This window comes from Aquarana catesbeiana, linkage group LG07, assembly GCF_042186555.1.
Source record: "Aquarana catesbeiana isolate 2022-GZ linkage group LG07, ASM4218655v1, whole genome shotgun sequence".
In the NCBI taxonomy this organism is placed as follows: Eukaryota; Metazoa; Chordata; class Amphibia; order Anura; family Ranidae; genus Aquarana; species Aquarana catesbeiana.
The window spans coordinates 125,668,341-125,681,033 of NC_133330.1; the positions used below are offsets into that span (position 1 = coordinate 125,668,341).

General features: G+C 44.5%; 1 protein-coding gene across 1 annotated transcript in view; it reads right to left on the reverse strand.

Annotated features, from left to right (window-relative positions):
- The window catches only part of POLDIP3 (DNA polymerase delta interacting protein 3), a gene marked incomplete in the record, with an annotated part of 573,953 nt that overhangs the window by 119,843 nt on the left and 441,417 nt on the right, over window positions 1–12,693 (reverse strand). The window contains 1 exon segment of the mRNA XM_073592662.1: window positions 4,791–4,857. Within this exon segment, the coding sequence (XP_073448763.1) occupies window positions 4,791–4,857 (67 nt within the window).

Sequence of the window (12,693 nt, forward strand, 5' to 3'; positions counted from 1 at the left end):
CCAATACTGGGGCCAGAACCTTTGTGAAGACCCTGGGGGCCGTGGCTAGACCGAAAGGCAGTGCCACAAACTGGAAATGACTGCCCTCTACAGCGAAGTGTAAGAACCTTTGGTGTGGACCGTAGATCGGCACATGAAGGTACGCATCCTTGATATCTATGGATGCCAAATAGTTTCCCTTTCTCAGGGACCTTCTTACTGAACGAACCGACTCCATGCGGAAAGATTGGACGTCTACAAAGAAGTTAAGAGCCTTGAGGTCCAGAATGGGCCTTACTTCCCCATTTGGTTTCGGCACGGTGAACAGGTTTGAGTAAAACCCCTTGAATCTTTCCTCGTGCGGAACCTTTACAATTACTCCCTGCGTCAGCAAATGGTGTAAAGCTAGAAATAGGCATCTTCTCTTCTCTGGATCCGCCGGGGGGATTTCCCGGAACTCTATTCTGTAACTGTATTTTACAGTGGAAATGACCCATCTGTCTTGAACCAGTTCTTCCCAGGCCTCCCCAAACAGCCGAAGCCTGCCCCCCACCCATGAGAGCAGGGGGCGCCCCTTCACAAGGTAGACTTGGAGTTGGGCTTGTGTGGCTTTTGGGTCCAGGGTTTTTTCTGACCCTGTGGTCTTTTAAACCCAGACGGCTGAGGCCGTCCATACAGCTTAGGGGAAGAAGCACCAGGCCCTGGAGGATTAGGAATTTTATAAGAGGGCTGCTTCCCCTTCTTTTTAATAGGAAGCAGGGCGCTCTTTCCTCCAGAGATCTTTTGGATATATTTATCCAGATCCTCGCCAAACAGGCGCTCTCCATGAAATGAAAAAGCAGCAAGTAGCCTTTTACATGGCGTCTCAGCAGACCAGTTCTTTAGCCACAATACTCGGCGCATATGAACTGATAGTAACGCAAAACGAGACATCTGTTGGATAGAGTCTTTTAAAGCGTCTACCGCAAAACACAAGGCATGAGGGATCTCTGATAATTCCTCAGCAGATTCCTCCAGGCCAGGCATGTTATTTACTATCCTCTTAAAGCAATCCATTAGGGATTGAGAAATCCCAATGGCTGCAATAGCAGGCTGAACTGCTGCACTAGCAACCGAGAAGGAGGCCTTCAATAAGGACTCTAGCTTTTTAGCAGCCGGATCCTTAAAAACCTGGGCATTATCCACTGGACAGGTTAAGTTTTTACCCATGGAAGATATGGAAGCGTCTAACAAAGGTGTGCTCCATTTCTTCCTAAACTTCTCCTCCATAGGGTATAAAACAGAAAAACTTTTGGGAGGTAAGTATATCCTGTCAGGATGCTTCCAGTCCGCATAAATCACCTGCTCCAGTAATGGATGCAAGGGAAAGGCTTGGGAAATTTGTTTATGTCGCAAAGATCCCAGAGTGGAACAAGAGATTGCAGACTCCTGAACTGGGGGTAACTTAAACCCAATTCGTATCATCTCCATTAGAGATTGGATGAACAATTTCTCGCAATGGGAGGCTGAAATTGGCTCCTCAGAGCCAGAGTCCTCAGCCAAGGAATCTTCAGCCTCTCCTACCTCCTGGTCCTTCATGACCACCTCCTCTGGATCCTCTGCCCATTCTGGTTCCAGATTACCTGGACCCATCTGGCTATAAGAGTCCTGGGGCTCTAGAGACTCACCACTTGGCCCTTGGCCCGGGGGAGGGAGATCTATTACGTTTCCTTCCCCCCTGTGTTACAGAGGCAATCATGCCTGCTATTTTGCCTTCAAGACCCGCTAAGGCAGATGCCAAACCATCCTTTGTAACATAAGCCGAGGCAGGTACATTGGTAGTGGCTACTATGCCTGACAAGTGCAATGGCTCAGCCAGGTTAGAAGCCGCATGTCCTTCAGAAGAAACTGAGGCTGCATCAGCATGGGGTTGGTCTCCTGTCTTTTGTGGAGGGACTCTTACCCCTGTGCTTGCCTTGTTCCCTGTTCCTCATTTTTTTGTAAGACATTGCTTACACACGAGGAAACCAAAAAGGAGTACTCCCCACAAACTACAACTAGTTTTAAACCTGTCACCGCTGTGTCCAAGACCACCAGGCTCACGTGCCCACCATTCGCTCTGCTTCCTCTATGCGCACGCCAGGAGCTCCATGCTTATAAGAACTAGCATGAGAGCGAGCGCGCGCATCAGCGACCCGCCTACCGCATGCACCATCCTGACGCTCGCGGCGCACCTGTGAGGCGGATAGCGGCGGCGCATGCGCACACCAGCGGCACACTCGCACGTCAGTGACGCGCACGCGGTATGCACGTGGCACGCACTCTCACGCAAAAAAATGTCAAAAATGCGCGCCAAACCGGCCTCTGTAATCCTGGCACAGGCTACACTAGCAGTTTACATGGGGAAATACACATAATAAATATATATATATATATATATATATATACATATATATATATATATATATACACACACACATATATACATACATATATACATACACACAAAAAAAGGCCCCAAAGGGAGTACTTACCAACCCAAGCAGCAGGGCCTGTCTTGCCAGGCCCAATCTTGCCCCATCACGGCGGGTAGCGCCTCTAAGGACCTTCAGGGACCGGGTCCCCCATATTGGGATCCACACCCCTGGACCTGTAAAGCACCCTTTATGGTTTCCTTGGGCAAGATTGACCAGGAATACCAACTTTAACAAGGGTCCAGCGCCTATAAAGGGCACATTACAAGCAACACCTCGTTCTTGAACCGAGGTTCGGGTACCATCCACTTTAGCTTAGTAAGCCATCCGAATGGATCCGATTATAACGTCCTCAGTGGGACATTTCTTTGAAGAAACTGAAGAGCTTCAACAGCCATGACCATCACCTTCAAGACACTGGCGAAAAAACTGAGGCACTTCCTGTGTAGGAGGGGTTATATGGGAGGAACCGTCTTACTATTGGTTGCCAGTGTCCAATCACCTAAAGGTAAGCGTATAACCCACACAGTCATTATTATGGTGCTGTGTGTCCCGTGATGTACGATAAAGAAATAAGTATTTGATCCCCTAACAATCAACAATAATTCTGGCTCCCACAGACTGGCTACAGTATGTGCTCATGTGGTACACAGAATTATCCTGTCAATTTAAGAATGTGCTCCTAACGACAACTTGTTATTTGTATAAAAAAAAGACACCTGTCCACAGAATCTTTTTATTCCATTCAATCCTCTCCATTATGGGCAAGACTAAAGAACTGCAAAGGATGTCAGGGACAAGATTGTAGACCTGCACAGGGCTGGAATGGGCAACAAGACTATCAGCAAGAAGCTTGGTGAGAAGGAGACAACTGTTAGAGCAATTATTCGCAAATGGAAGAAATGCAAAATAACCATCAAATCGCCCTCGGTCTGGAGCTCCATGCAAGATTTTGCCTCATGGGGTAAGGACAATCATGCGAAAAGTGAGGGATGAGCCCAGAACAATACAGGAGGAGCTTGTGAATGATCTCAAGGCAGTTGGGACCACAGTCCCCAAGCAAACCATTGGCAACTCAATACAATTGACATCCTACAGTCCCCCTCCTTAAGAAAAAAGATGTACAGGCCCCATCTGAAGTTTGCCAATGAACATCTAAATGATTCAGAGGAGGATTGGGAGAAAGTGCTGCGGGGTCAGAGGGGACCAAAATTGAGCTTTTTGGTATTAACTCAACTCACTGTGTTCGGAGGAAGAAAAATGCTGACTATGACCCTAAGAACACCATCCCTACAGCCAATTACGGAGGTGGAAACATCATGCTTCGGGGCGGTTGCTCTGTTAAAGGTACAGGCTGACTTTGCCGCATTGAGGGGCCAATGGATGGGGCCATGTATTGTAAAATCTTGGATGAGAACATTTTTCCCTCAACCAGAACACTGAAGATGGGTCTTTCAGCATGACAATGACCCAAAACATACCACAAAGGAGTGGCACAAGAAGAAGCACGTTAGGGTCATGGAGTGGCCTAGCCAGTCTCCAGACCTTAATCCTATAGAAAATTTATGGAGGGAGCTAAAATTTTGAGTTGCGAAGGGACAGCCAAGACACCTTAAGGATTAAAAGATCTGTAAAGAAGAGTGGACCAAAATCCCTCCTGAGATGTGTGCAAACCTGGTAATAGACTATAAGAAACGTCTTACCTCTGTGGTAACCCCAACAAGGGTTTCTCCACCAAGTACTAAGTCATGTTTTGCTTGGGGATCAACTTACTGAACTGCAACTCAATTTATAACATTTGTATCATGTTTTTTCTTGATTTTTAGTTGTAAGTGGGTAAACTTAAAAAATCTGCAGGGGATCAATTATGTCCCCCACTGTATTTACAGCACTGGGTTTTCAGGTACTACTAGCTAGTCGCAGCAATGGCGTATTGGTGTCAATTACCTATATAAAGTTTTAGGTTTACCGATCCCAATTCATTAGGCTGCAACACATTTTTACTGGGGTTGTGGTAGTAGTAGTAGTAGTCGTCATGTTGTGTGTAGGAAGTGCTTTGTAATATAATTTTTGTTGTGCAATTATTATTTGGAAGCATCAGAACGTGGTTAGGTGTTAGCTACACAGCCGTATAGCAACACTTGGGTTGTGGTAACATTTACCCCTTTTTGCAAGTAGCTTGTTTTTGTAATACAAAGCACTGCTACACTAGTTTGTCATTTGATATAAGTACATTGGGATTGCTTGACAGAAAATTAGAAAAGGCTTCAATTTTGTTAATGAAAAATGAAGTTTTGCTTGAAAAGGTGAACTTGGCTTCCAATTTTCTGTACTTTCTAAACAGATTACAATACTTACAATAAGATGGGCTGGTCTGAAGTTATCACAGTGCCATTCAAATGAAGATTACATTTCATTGGCTGTCCTGAACAAACAAAAAAAAAACATTACATACAGTTCAGAATCCAAATTGTTACCCTCTATGTATTAGCAGTCATAGGTACAGTTTTATACAGTATAAGCTTTAAAATAATCTCTCCATACCCTTTGTAGCAACATACACAGTGAAGCATTCATCCATCTTCAAATTTGATAAGACTTTCAAACTGTTGTCTAAAGTGGCTCAGCTCACCCTGTTCCCCTTCTCAGTGGTGATTTGACAGGTTTCTAGCCATCTCATATTTAATGTGATAAGAGAGCAGGTACTGTGGAATAGGGAAGCAGATTGTGCTAAAACAGCCATTCAGGGCATTTTGCCAGTAATTTTGAGGATGTTTTACTTATGCCAAAACATGGTGTCTAGTCTGATGGTTGGAAAATCTATTATTAGATCTTTGGATATAAAGCTATAAATAAAAACTTTGCACTTAGTGTAACAAATTAAGCACATCCGAAAGAATTTACCTCCCTTCATGCCTTCATGACCAGGCCATTTTTTGCGATACGGCACTGTTTTATGTTAACTGACAATTGTGCGACGCTGTACCCAAATAAAATGTATGTCCTTTTTTTCCATACAAATAGAGCTTTCTTTTAGGGGTATTTGATGACCTCTGCCTTATTTTTTGCGCTATAAACAAAAAAAAGGCAGACTTTTGAAAAAAAAAATAATAATTTTTTTTTACTTTCTGCTATAAAGCATATGCAATAAAAAGATAGTTTCTTCATCAATTTAGGCCAATATGTATTCTGCTACAAATTTGTAGTAAAAAAAAACATTCACAATAAGCGTATATTGATTGGTTTGCGCAAAAGTTATAACGTCCACAAACCATGGGATATAGTTATGGATTTTTTTTTTTTTTTTAACTAGTAATGGTGGCGATTGCGACTTATAGCTTTGGCGTCTTATACACGTTCATAAAACCCCCTCTGTACACAGGGCGTCTCATGTACGTCCTGCATTTTATTTATCTCCCCCTGCTCAGTTTTTTTTATCTCCCCTGGCTTCTGTGCACAGCTCCGCGAGACCAGTGTCTGCAGAAAGATGAGCTGAAGCCTTCCTCATTGAATGATCACTCTGACAGAATCTTAGTGCCGGTTCACACAGGGCCACCTCTCAGGCGACTTTTCAGCCTGACAAGTCACGCTCCATGCAGTGAAATGAAACCGTTCCAATAGGAGCGACTCAAGTTGCATTAACTTCTATTAAAGAAGTCATTTGCAAGCTGCACTGAGGTCAAGCTGTGCGGGGCGGCTTCAGAATCAGGTGACTTTGAAGCAGACCCTGTGTGAGCCTGGCACTCAGTGAGCATTCAGTGTAACACTTCTAAACCAAAAGTAATGTCTTATCTCTGTTCCCTTGAGTGAGAAACCTGCAGCTGACAGAGGAATGTTTGTGTGCACAGGGAGTTAGTTAAGCCTTTATTAACCTAGACATGCTCTTATTTTACTACTTAATCCATTAATTTCAATCTTTATAAGCACTATTTAAGAGTTTCATCTCCTTTTCCATGTTTCTATTCTAAATTATTTGTTTTAATTTTTTTTTATTATAAAGCACATATATACCTTTTTATCTTTAAGGATTTACTGTTAAAAATATGTGCTTTGGGCTGGTTCCCACTGGTGCGATGTCCGACACCGGATGCGATTCGCACCGCACTGCAAATCACATGCGATCTCTGTGCGATTCGATTTCAGCCATACAGATAGTATGGCTGAATTTACATCGCTTTCAGACCCAACTCACACAGGACCCTTTTTTTTGGTCTGCAGCAGAATTGGATCGCATGGGTGTTCACACTGGTTCCTGTCTAAATTTTCAGTATGCCATGTCATATGCAAACTGATTTGAGGGTGTCATTAACTTTCAAGTGACACTCCCAGCAGTTTGCATAGGGCAGTGTGAACTTCCGCCAGGAGACATGCGATGTGGGAACCCGATTGGTAGGGTTCCCACATCGCTGCAATGTGAACCGAGCCTTAGGGTAGATCTGTTTTATTTTAAATCAGTAAGAACTTTAAATTACTGATACATTATGAGAAAAATGAAATATATGCAAAAAAAAAAAAAAAAAAAAAAAATTTTTTTTTGTAAATAACTTTAACATGCTTTGTACCAAAAAATTGGATTTTTGTACTCAACGTAAAATCCATTTTTCTGAGTTCATCGACGGACACAGTGTCTCCTTAATCCTGACCATTGGGTTATATCACCTCTGCAGTAGTAGGACTAAGCAGAACAAAAAACACCTGGCTACGCCCATGGGCTGTCCTCAGTCAGTATATAACCCCCTCCCTGCTCTAGGTATTCAGTTTAGCAGCAAGCAGTAATAGAAGTATCGAAAACTCCAAAAGAGGGGTGGGCGCTATGTCCAACGAACTTGAGAAATGAATTTTACGGTGAGTACAAAAATCAGATTTTCTCTTTCGTTCATCAACGGACACAGCGCTTCCTTAATCTTGACCATTGGGATGTCCAAAAGCAGTGCCAAAGAAAAATGAGGGGTGGGTAAAATAGCCCAAGGCTAACCACAAGAGCCCTAACCAGGACACAGGAGCCCCATCTGAAATAAAAAATATTTAAATAAAAAACACCCCTTATGAGGGAACCCCCCTCTAAAACAGCCGCCTGCAAAACCTTGCAGCCAAAAGAAGCATCCACAGATGCCAAAATATCTACTTTATAGAACTTAGTGAAGGTATGCACCGACGACCAAGTGGCCGCCTTGCAAACCTGTGACATTGACGCTTGATGACGGAAGGCCCAAGAAGTACTAAGCGCCCAAGTAGAATGCGCCGTGACAGGGAAAGGAGGAACCCAACCCTTAATAGAATAGGCCTGAGTCACAGTCTGCCTGATCCATCTGGAGATAGTAGCCGAAGAAGCGACCAGCCCTTTCCTTGGTCCTTATGTAGCCAAAAGAAGCGAGTCTGACCTCCGGAAGGACTCAGTGGATTCCAGATACACCCGAATCGCACGAACCACATCCAAGGTATGCAAAGCAAATTCCTTGGGATGACCCGGCTTGGGACACAAGGACGGCAGCAAAATGCCCTCATTCAAATGGAAGTCAGAGACAACATTGGGAAAAAATGACGGACAGGGACGAAGAACCACTTTATCCCTATGGAGTACTAAATAGGTACTACGACAGGATAATGCCGCCAACTCCGAAACCTAATAGCCACCAGGAATGCCACCTTCTGGGACAGCGTAGATAAGGGAATCTCCCAAATATTCTCGAATGGAGGTTTCTGGAGAACCGATAGCACCAATTTTAAATCCCATGGAGGCAAAAGAGGCCGTACAGGCGGAGCCACATGCCGGACTCTTTGAATGAAGGTACGAAAAAAAGAGTGAGTGGCTAGGGGTTGCTGAAAGAAGACTGCTAAGGCAGACACCTGGCCCTTGATGGTGCTCAAAGTCAACTCATGCTTAACGCCCTGTTGAATAAAAGCTAAGATTTGAGCCACAGAAAAGGATTGAGGATGAACGCCAATCGACTCACACTAAGAAATATACACTTTCCACGTACGATGGTATATCTTACTAGTAGTCGACTTCCTCGCCTCCACCATAGTAGGGATCACTGATCCCGACAGACCTCCATCTCTCAGTACCAGGCTTTCAATGGCTAGTCCATTAAAACCAGTTACTGTAAAGCAGGATGGAAGCTTAGCCCTCGGTACAACTGGTCCTCTTTGAGAGGTAGCTTTCAAGGGACATTTACGGCCACCAGAAGACTTTCGCCCTCGGTCCTTCATAGGCACCACAGAAGGCGTTAGCCCCGCAGTGACACTAGGACTGCGGCGTCTAGCAGAGGAACTCGCGAGATTGCCACAAGCTTCAGTTTCTTCCCGTTGAACTGCACCTGCTGAAGGGGCCGACCTTTAAGAATAAAAACTACTAACCTGGTCAGCATTCACTCCAGAGTCAGACCCAGGTAGCCCAATTTCCTGGACAGGGCTAGAAGGGACCTTGGGTAGTTCGGATGTCACCTGGATCTTTACAGGCATTATACCCACACAAGGAGACACGGCCCCCCGAAGTGGACAAATTCTGTCCCCCTTCTTTGGTACCCCCAAAAGGTTCAATTCGTGGACCCCCTTGACGCTCACAAAAGGAGGTCCATGAATCTAGAAAGCAGCGAAGTTGTCCCCCCACCCCAGCAATGGGTGGGAGCAGACCTGCACGCTGAAGGAGTCTTGTCAGTGGATCCGGAGAAGCCTGCTCTAGGCTTACCAGACCAAGATTGCTTGGAACTTCCTGGGGAAGACTTGAGAGATCTGTTTCCTTTATCTGCTGTCCAAGGAGCCCGGAAGAATTTCTTATGGGCTGAGAAGGGAGGCCCCCTTTAGTAGAATGAGACAGAAAGGTACTCTTTCCCACTGTGACACCCTTAATGATGTCATCCAGGGTAGCCCCAAACAGGCAGTCGCTTTGAAAGGGCAGATCAATGAAAGCTTTTTTTTTTAGAGGCTTGGTCTGCCGACCAATTCTTAAGCCACAGCACACGTCTAATCACCATCGCTGAAATAGAAAGCTTGGACAGCACAGGAGCTGCATCCAAGGCTGCATCACAAATATACTGTAGCCCATGGTCCAACTGGTCCACTAAATCAACATAAGCAGCGGGAACCTGCTCACTACCTAGACCCTGGCGCAAAAGCTTGGCCTATTCAGTTAGGGTCTGCGACACCAGGGCCGAGGCCAAGACTGGACACAATGCTGACCCAGCCATAGTAAACATGCTGCGTGCCACAGCCTCTGCTTTCCTGTCAGCCAGGTCCTTAAAGGACGGGGATTCCTCTACTGGGATTATGGTTGCTTTATTCAACCTGGAAACAGGAGGGTCCACCACTGGTGGGGTAATCAACTTTTTTAACCACTTAACAACCGGCCCATAGCCGAATGACGGCTACAGGGTGGTTGCATAACTCTGGGAGGGCGTACAGTGACATCCTCCCAGAATCCCTCTCGCGCGCGCACCCGAGAACATCAGTGACCGCCGGGTCCTCATAGATCACGGTAAACTGTGATCGCTCCGTCGATCACATGTAAACAAACCAGCGTCATGTTGCCGGTTCCTCTCTCCCCTCTGTGTACCGATCGGTACAGTGAGAGAGGAGAGGGGGAGAGATGGGATGGCAGCAGCACTGTGGGCTGGATCTGTAGTGCCCACAGTGCTGCTCTGTGACAATTGCAGTCACATCCAGCCATCAATGCATCCATGCTCAGCAATCCCTGCAATATACCCCGCAATACTCTGCAATATACCCCGCAATACTCTGCAATATACCCCGCAATACCCAGTCACACTCTGCAATACCCGGTGATACCCCCCAGCCATACTCTGCCATACCCAGCCAAACTCGGCGATACCCTGCAATACCCTGCCATATTCAACCATACCCAGCCATACTGTGCTGTACTCGGGCCTCTTTATGTGGCCAGGCTGTGGAAGTCTCACACATGTGGTATTGCCGTACTTAGGAGGAGTAGGAGAATCTATTTTGGGGTGTCATTTTTGGTATGTACATGCTATGTGTTAGAAATATTGTATAAATGGACAACTTTGTGTCCTCATATGACGGCCTTGATTTTGTGTGGGGATATCTGAATGATGCCTGCAGCTACAGGAATCATTCAGATGTCAGCTTTTTCAGCCAGCGATTCTCTACACCATATGAACCATCATAGCGACTATTCCGCTGCTTGATCGCTCTTAAGGGAGGTGAGAGGCGACTCCCCCCCCCTCCAGCCGCCCTATGGTGCTTCAAACGATTCACTGCTACGATCGAAACCAGGATCGTTTTTAGTTTTTTTGTTTTTTATTACAGGCTTTCCAGCCTAGAGGTGAGATGTGGGGTATTATTGAGGACCTGTCATGCCATATTCCTATTACAAGGGATGTTTACAGTCCTTGTAGTAGGATTAAAAGTGATCAAAAAATAAATTTTTTGGAAAAGGTGTCAAACCAAAATAAAGTAAAATGAACAATAAAATTTTTTTTTTTTTAAAAACGCCCCTGTCTCCGTGTGCTCGCATGCAGAAGCGAACGCATACGTAAGTCCCACCCACATATGAAAATGGTGTTCAAACCACACATGTGAGGTATCACTGGGAACGTTAGAGTGAGAGCAATAATTTTGGCCCTAGACCTCCTCTAACTCAAAACATGTAACCAGTAAAAAATTTTATAGCGTCGCCTATGGGGAATTTTCAGTACCGAAGTCTGGCGCCATTCCACAAGCGTGTGCAATTTTGAAGGGTGACATGTTAGGTATATATTTACTCGGGGTAACTTCATCTTTCACATTATGTAAAAACATTGGGCTAACTTTACTGTTTTGTTTTTTTTTTAAAGCACAAAACTGTTTTTTTTTTCCAAAAAAAAAAAGCGTTCGAAAAATTGCTGCGCAAATACCGTGTGAGATAAAAAGTTGCAACGACCGCCATTGTATTCTCTAGGGTCTTTGCTAAAAAAAACATATATAATGTTTTGGGGTTCTATGTAATTTTCTAGCAAATAAATGATGATTTTTACATGTAGGAGAGAAACGTCAGAATTGCCCTGAGTGCTCCAGAACGCCTGAAGGTTCTCCCTGCATGTTGAGCCTCTGTATGTGGCCATGCTGTGTAAAAGTCTCACACATACGGTATCGCCATACTCGGGAGTAATAGCAGAATGTGTTTTGGGGTGTAATTTGTGGTATGCATATGCTGTGTGTGAGAAATAACCTGCTAATATGACAATTTTGTGAAAAAAAAAAAATTTGATTTTGCAAAGAATTGTGGGAAAAAATTACAACTTAAAAAAAAAACTCACCATGCATCTTTCTGAATACCTTGGAATGTCTTCTTTCCAAAAAGGGGTCACATGGGGGGTATTTGTACTTTTCTGGCATGTTAGGATCTCAAGAAATTAGATAGGCCGTCAGTACTTCAGGTGTGATCAATTTTCAGATATTGGCACCATAGCTTGTGGACTCTATAACTTTTACACAGACCAAATATACACCAATTTGTACTTATTTTTACCAAAGATATGTAGCAGTATACATTTTGGCAAAAATTTATGAAGAAAAGTTACTAATTTGCTAAATTTTATAACAGAAACAAAGAAAAATTCTTTTTTTTTTTACAGAATTTTCAGTCTTTTTTCTTTTATAGCGCAAAAAAAAAAAAAAAAAACAATGGTGATTAAATACCACCAAAAGAAAGCTCCATTTGTGTGAAAAAAGGACAAAAACTTCACATGGGTACAGTGTTGTATGACTGAGTAATTGTCATTCAAAATGTGAGCACCGAAAGCTGAAAATTGGTCTGGTTAGGAAGGGGGTTTAACCAGTTGCCAACTGCCACACGCCGATGTACGTCGGCACAATGGCACGGGCAGGCATCAGGGCTTACCTGTACGTTCCTGCCTGCCCGCGGGCGGGGGGGTCCGGTGCCTGCGGTGATCGGATTACCGTCAGGAGCGATCCGAGCTGAGGGGGAGGCCACTGATTCATGGCCACCCCCTCACGATCGCTCCTGGCGAATGACAGGCTAAACAGAAGCAGAGGAAGTGATGTCAACACTCCTCATGAAGCCTTTTCGTTCCGGCTTCCGAGGAGAGAAAACATCAAGTAAGTTTGCACAAAACACTACACATACAGTAGAACACTCTAGGCACAATTTTCATCCCTCTGTACCCCCTGTCACAGTGACACCAATAGCAGTTTTTTTTTTCTGATTATTGCATTTGGTGTCATTTTGTGACAGTTATAAGTGGTAAGGCAGTTAGTGGTAGGCCCCTTTAGGTCTAGGGTA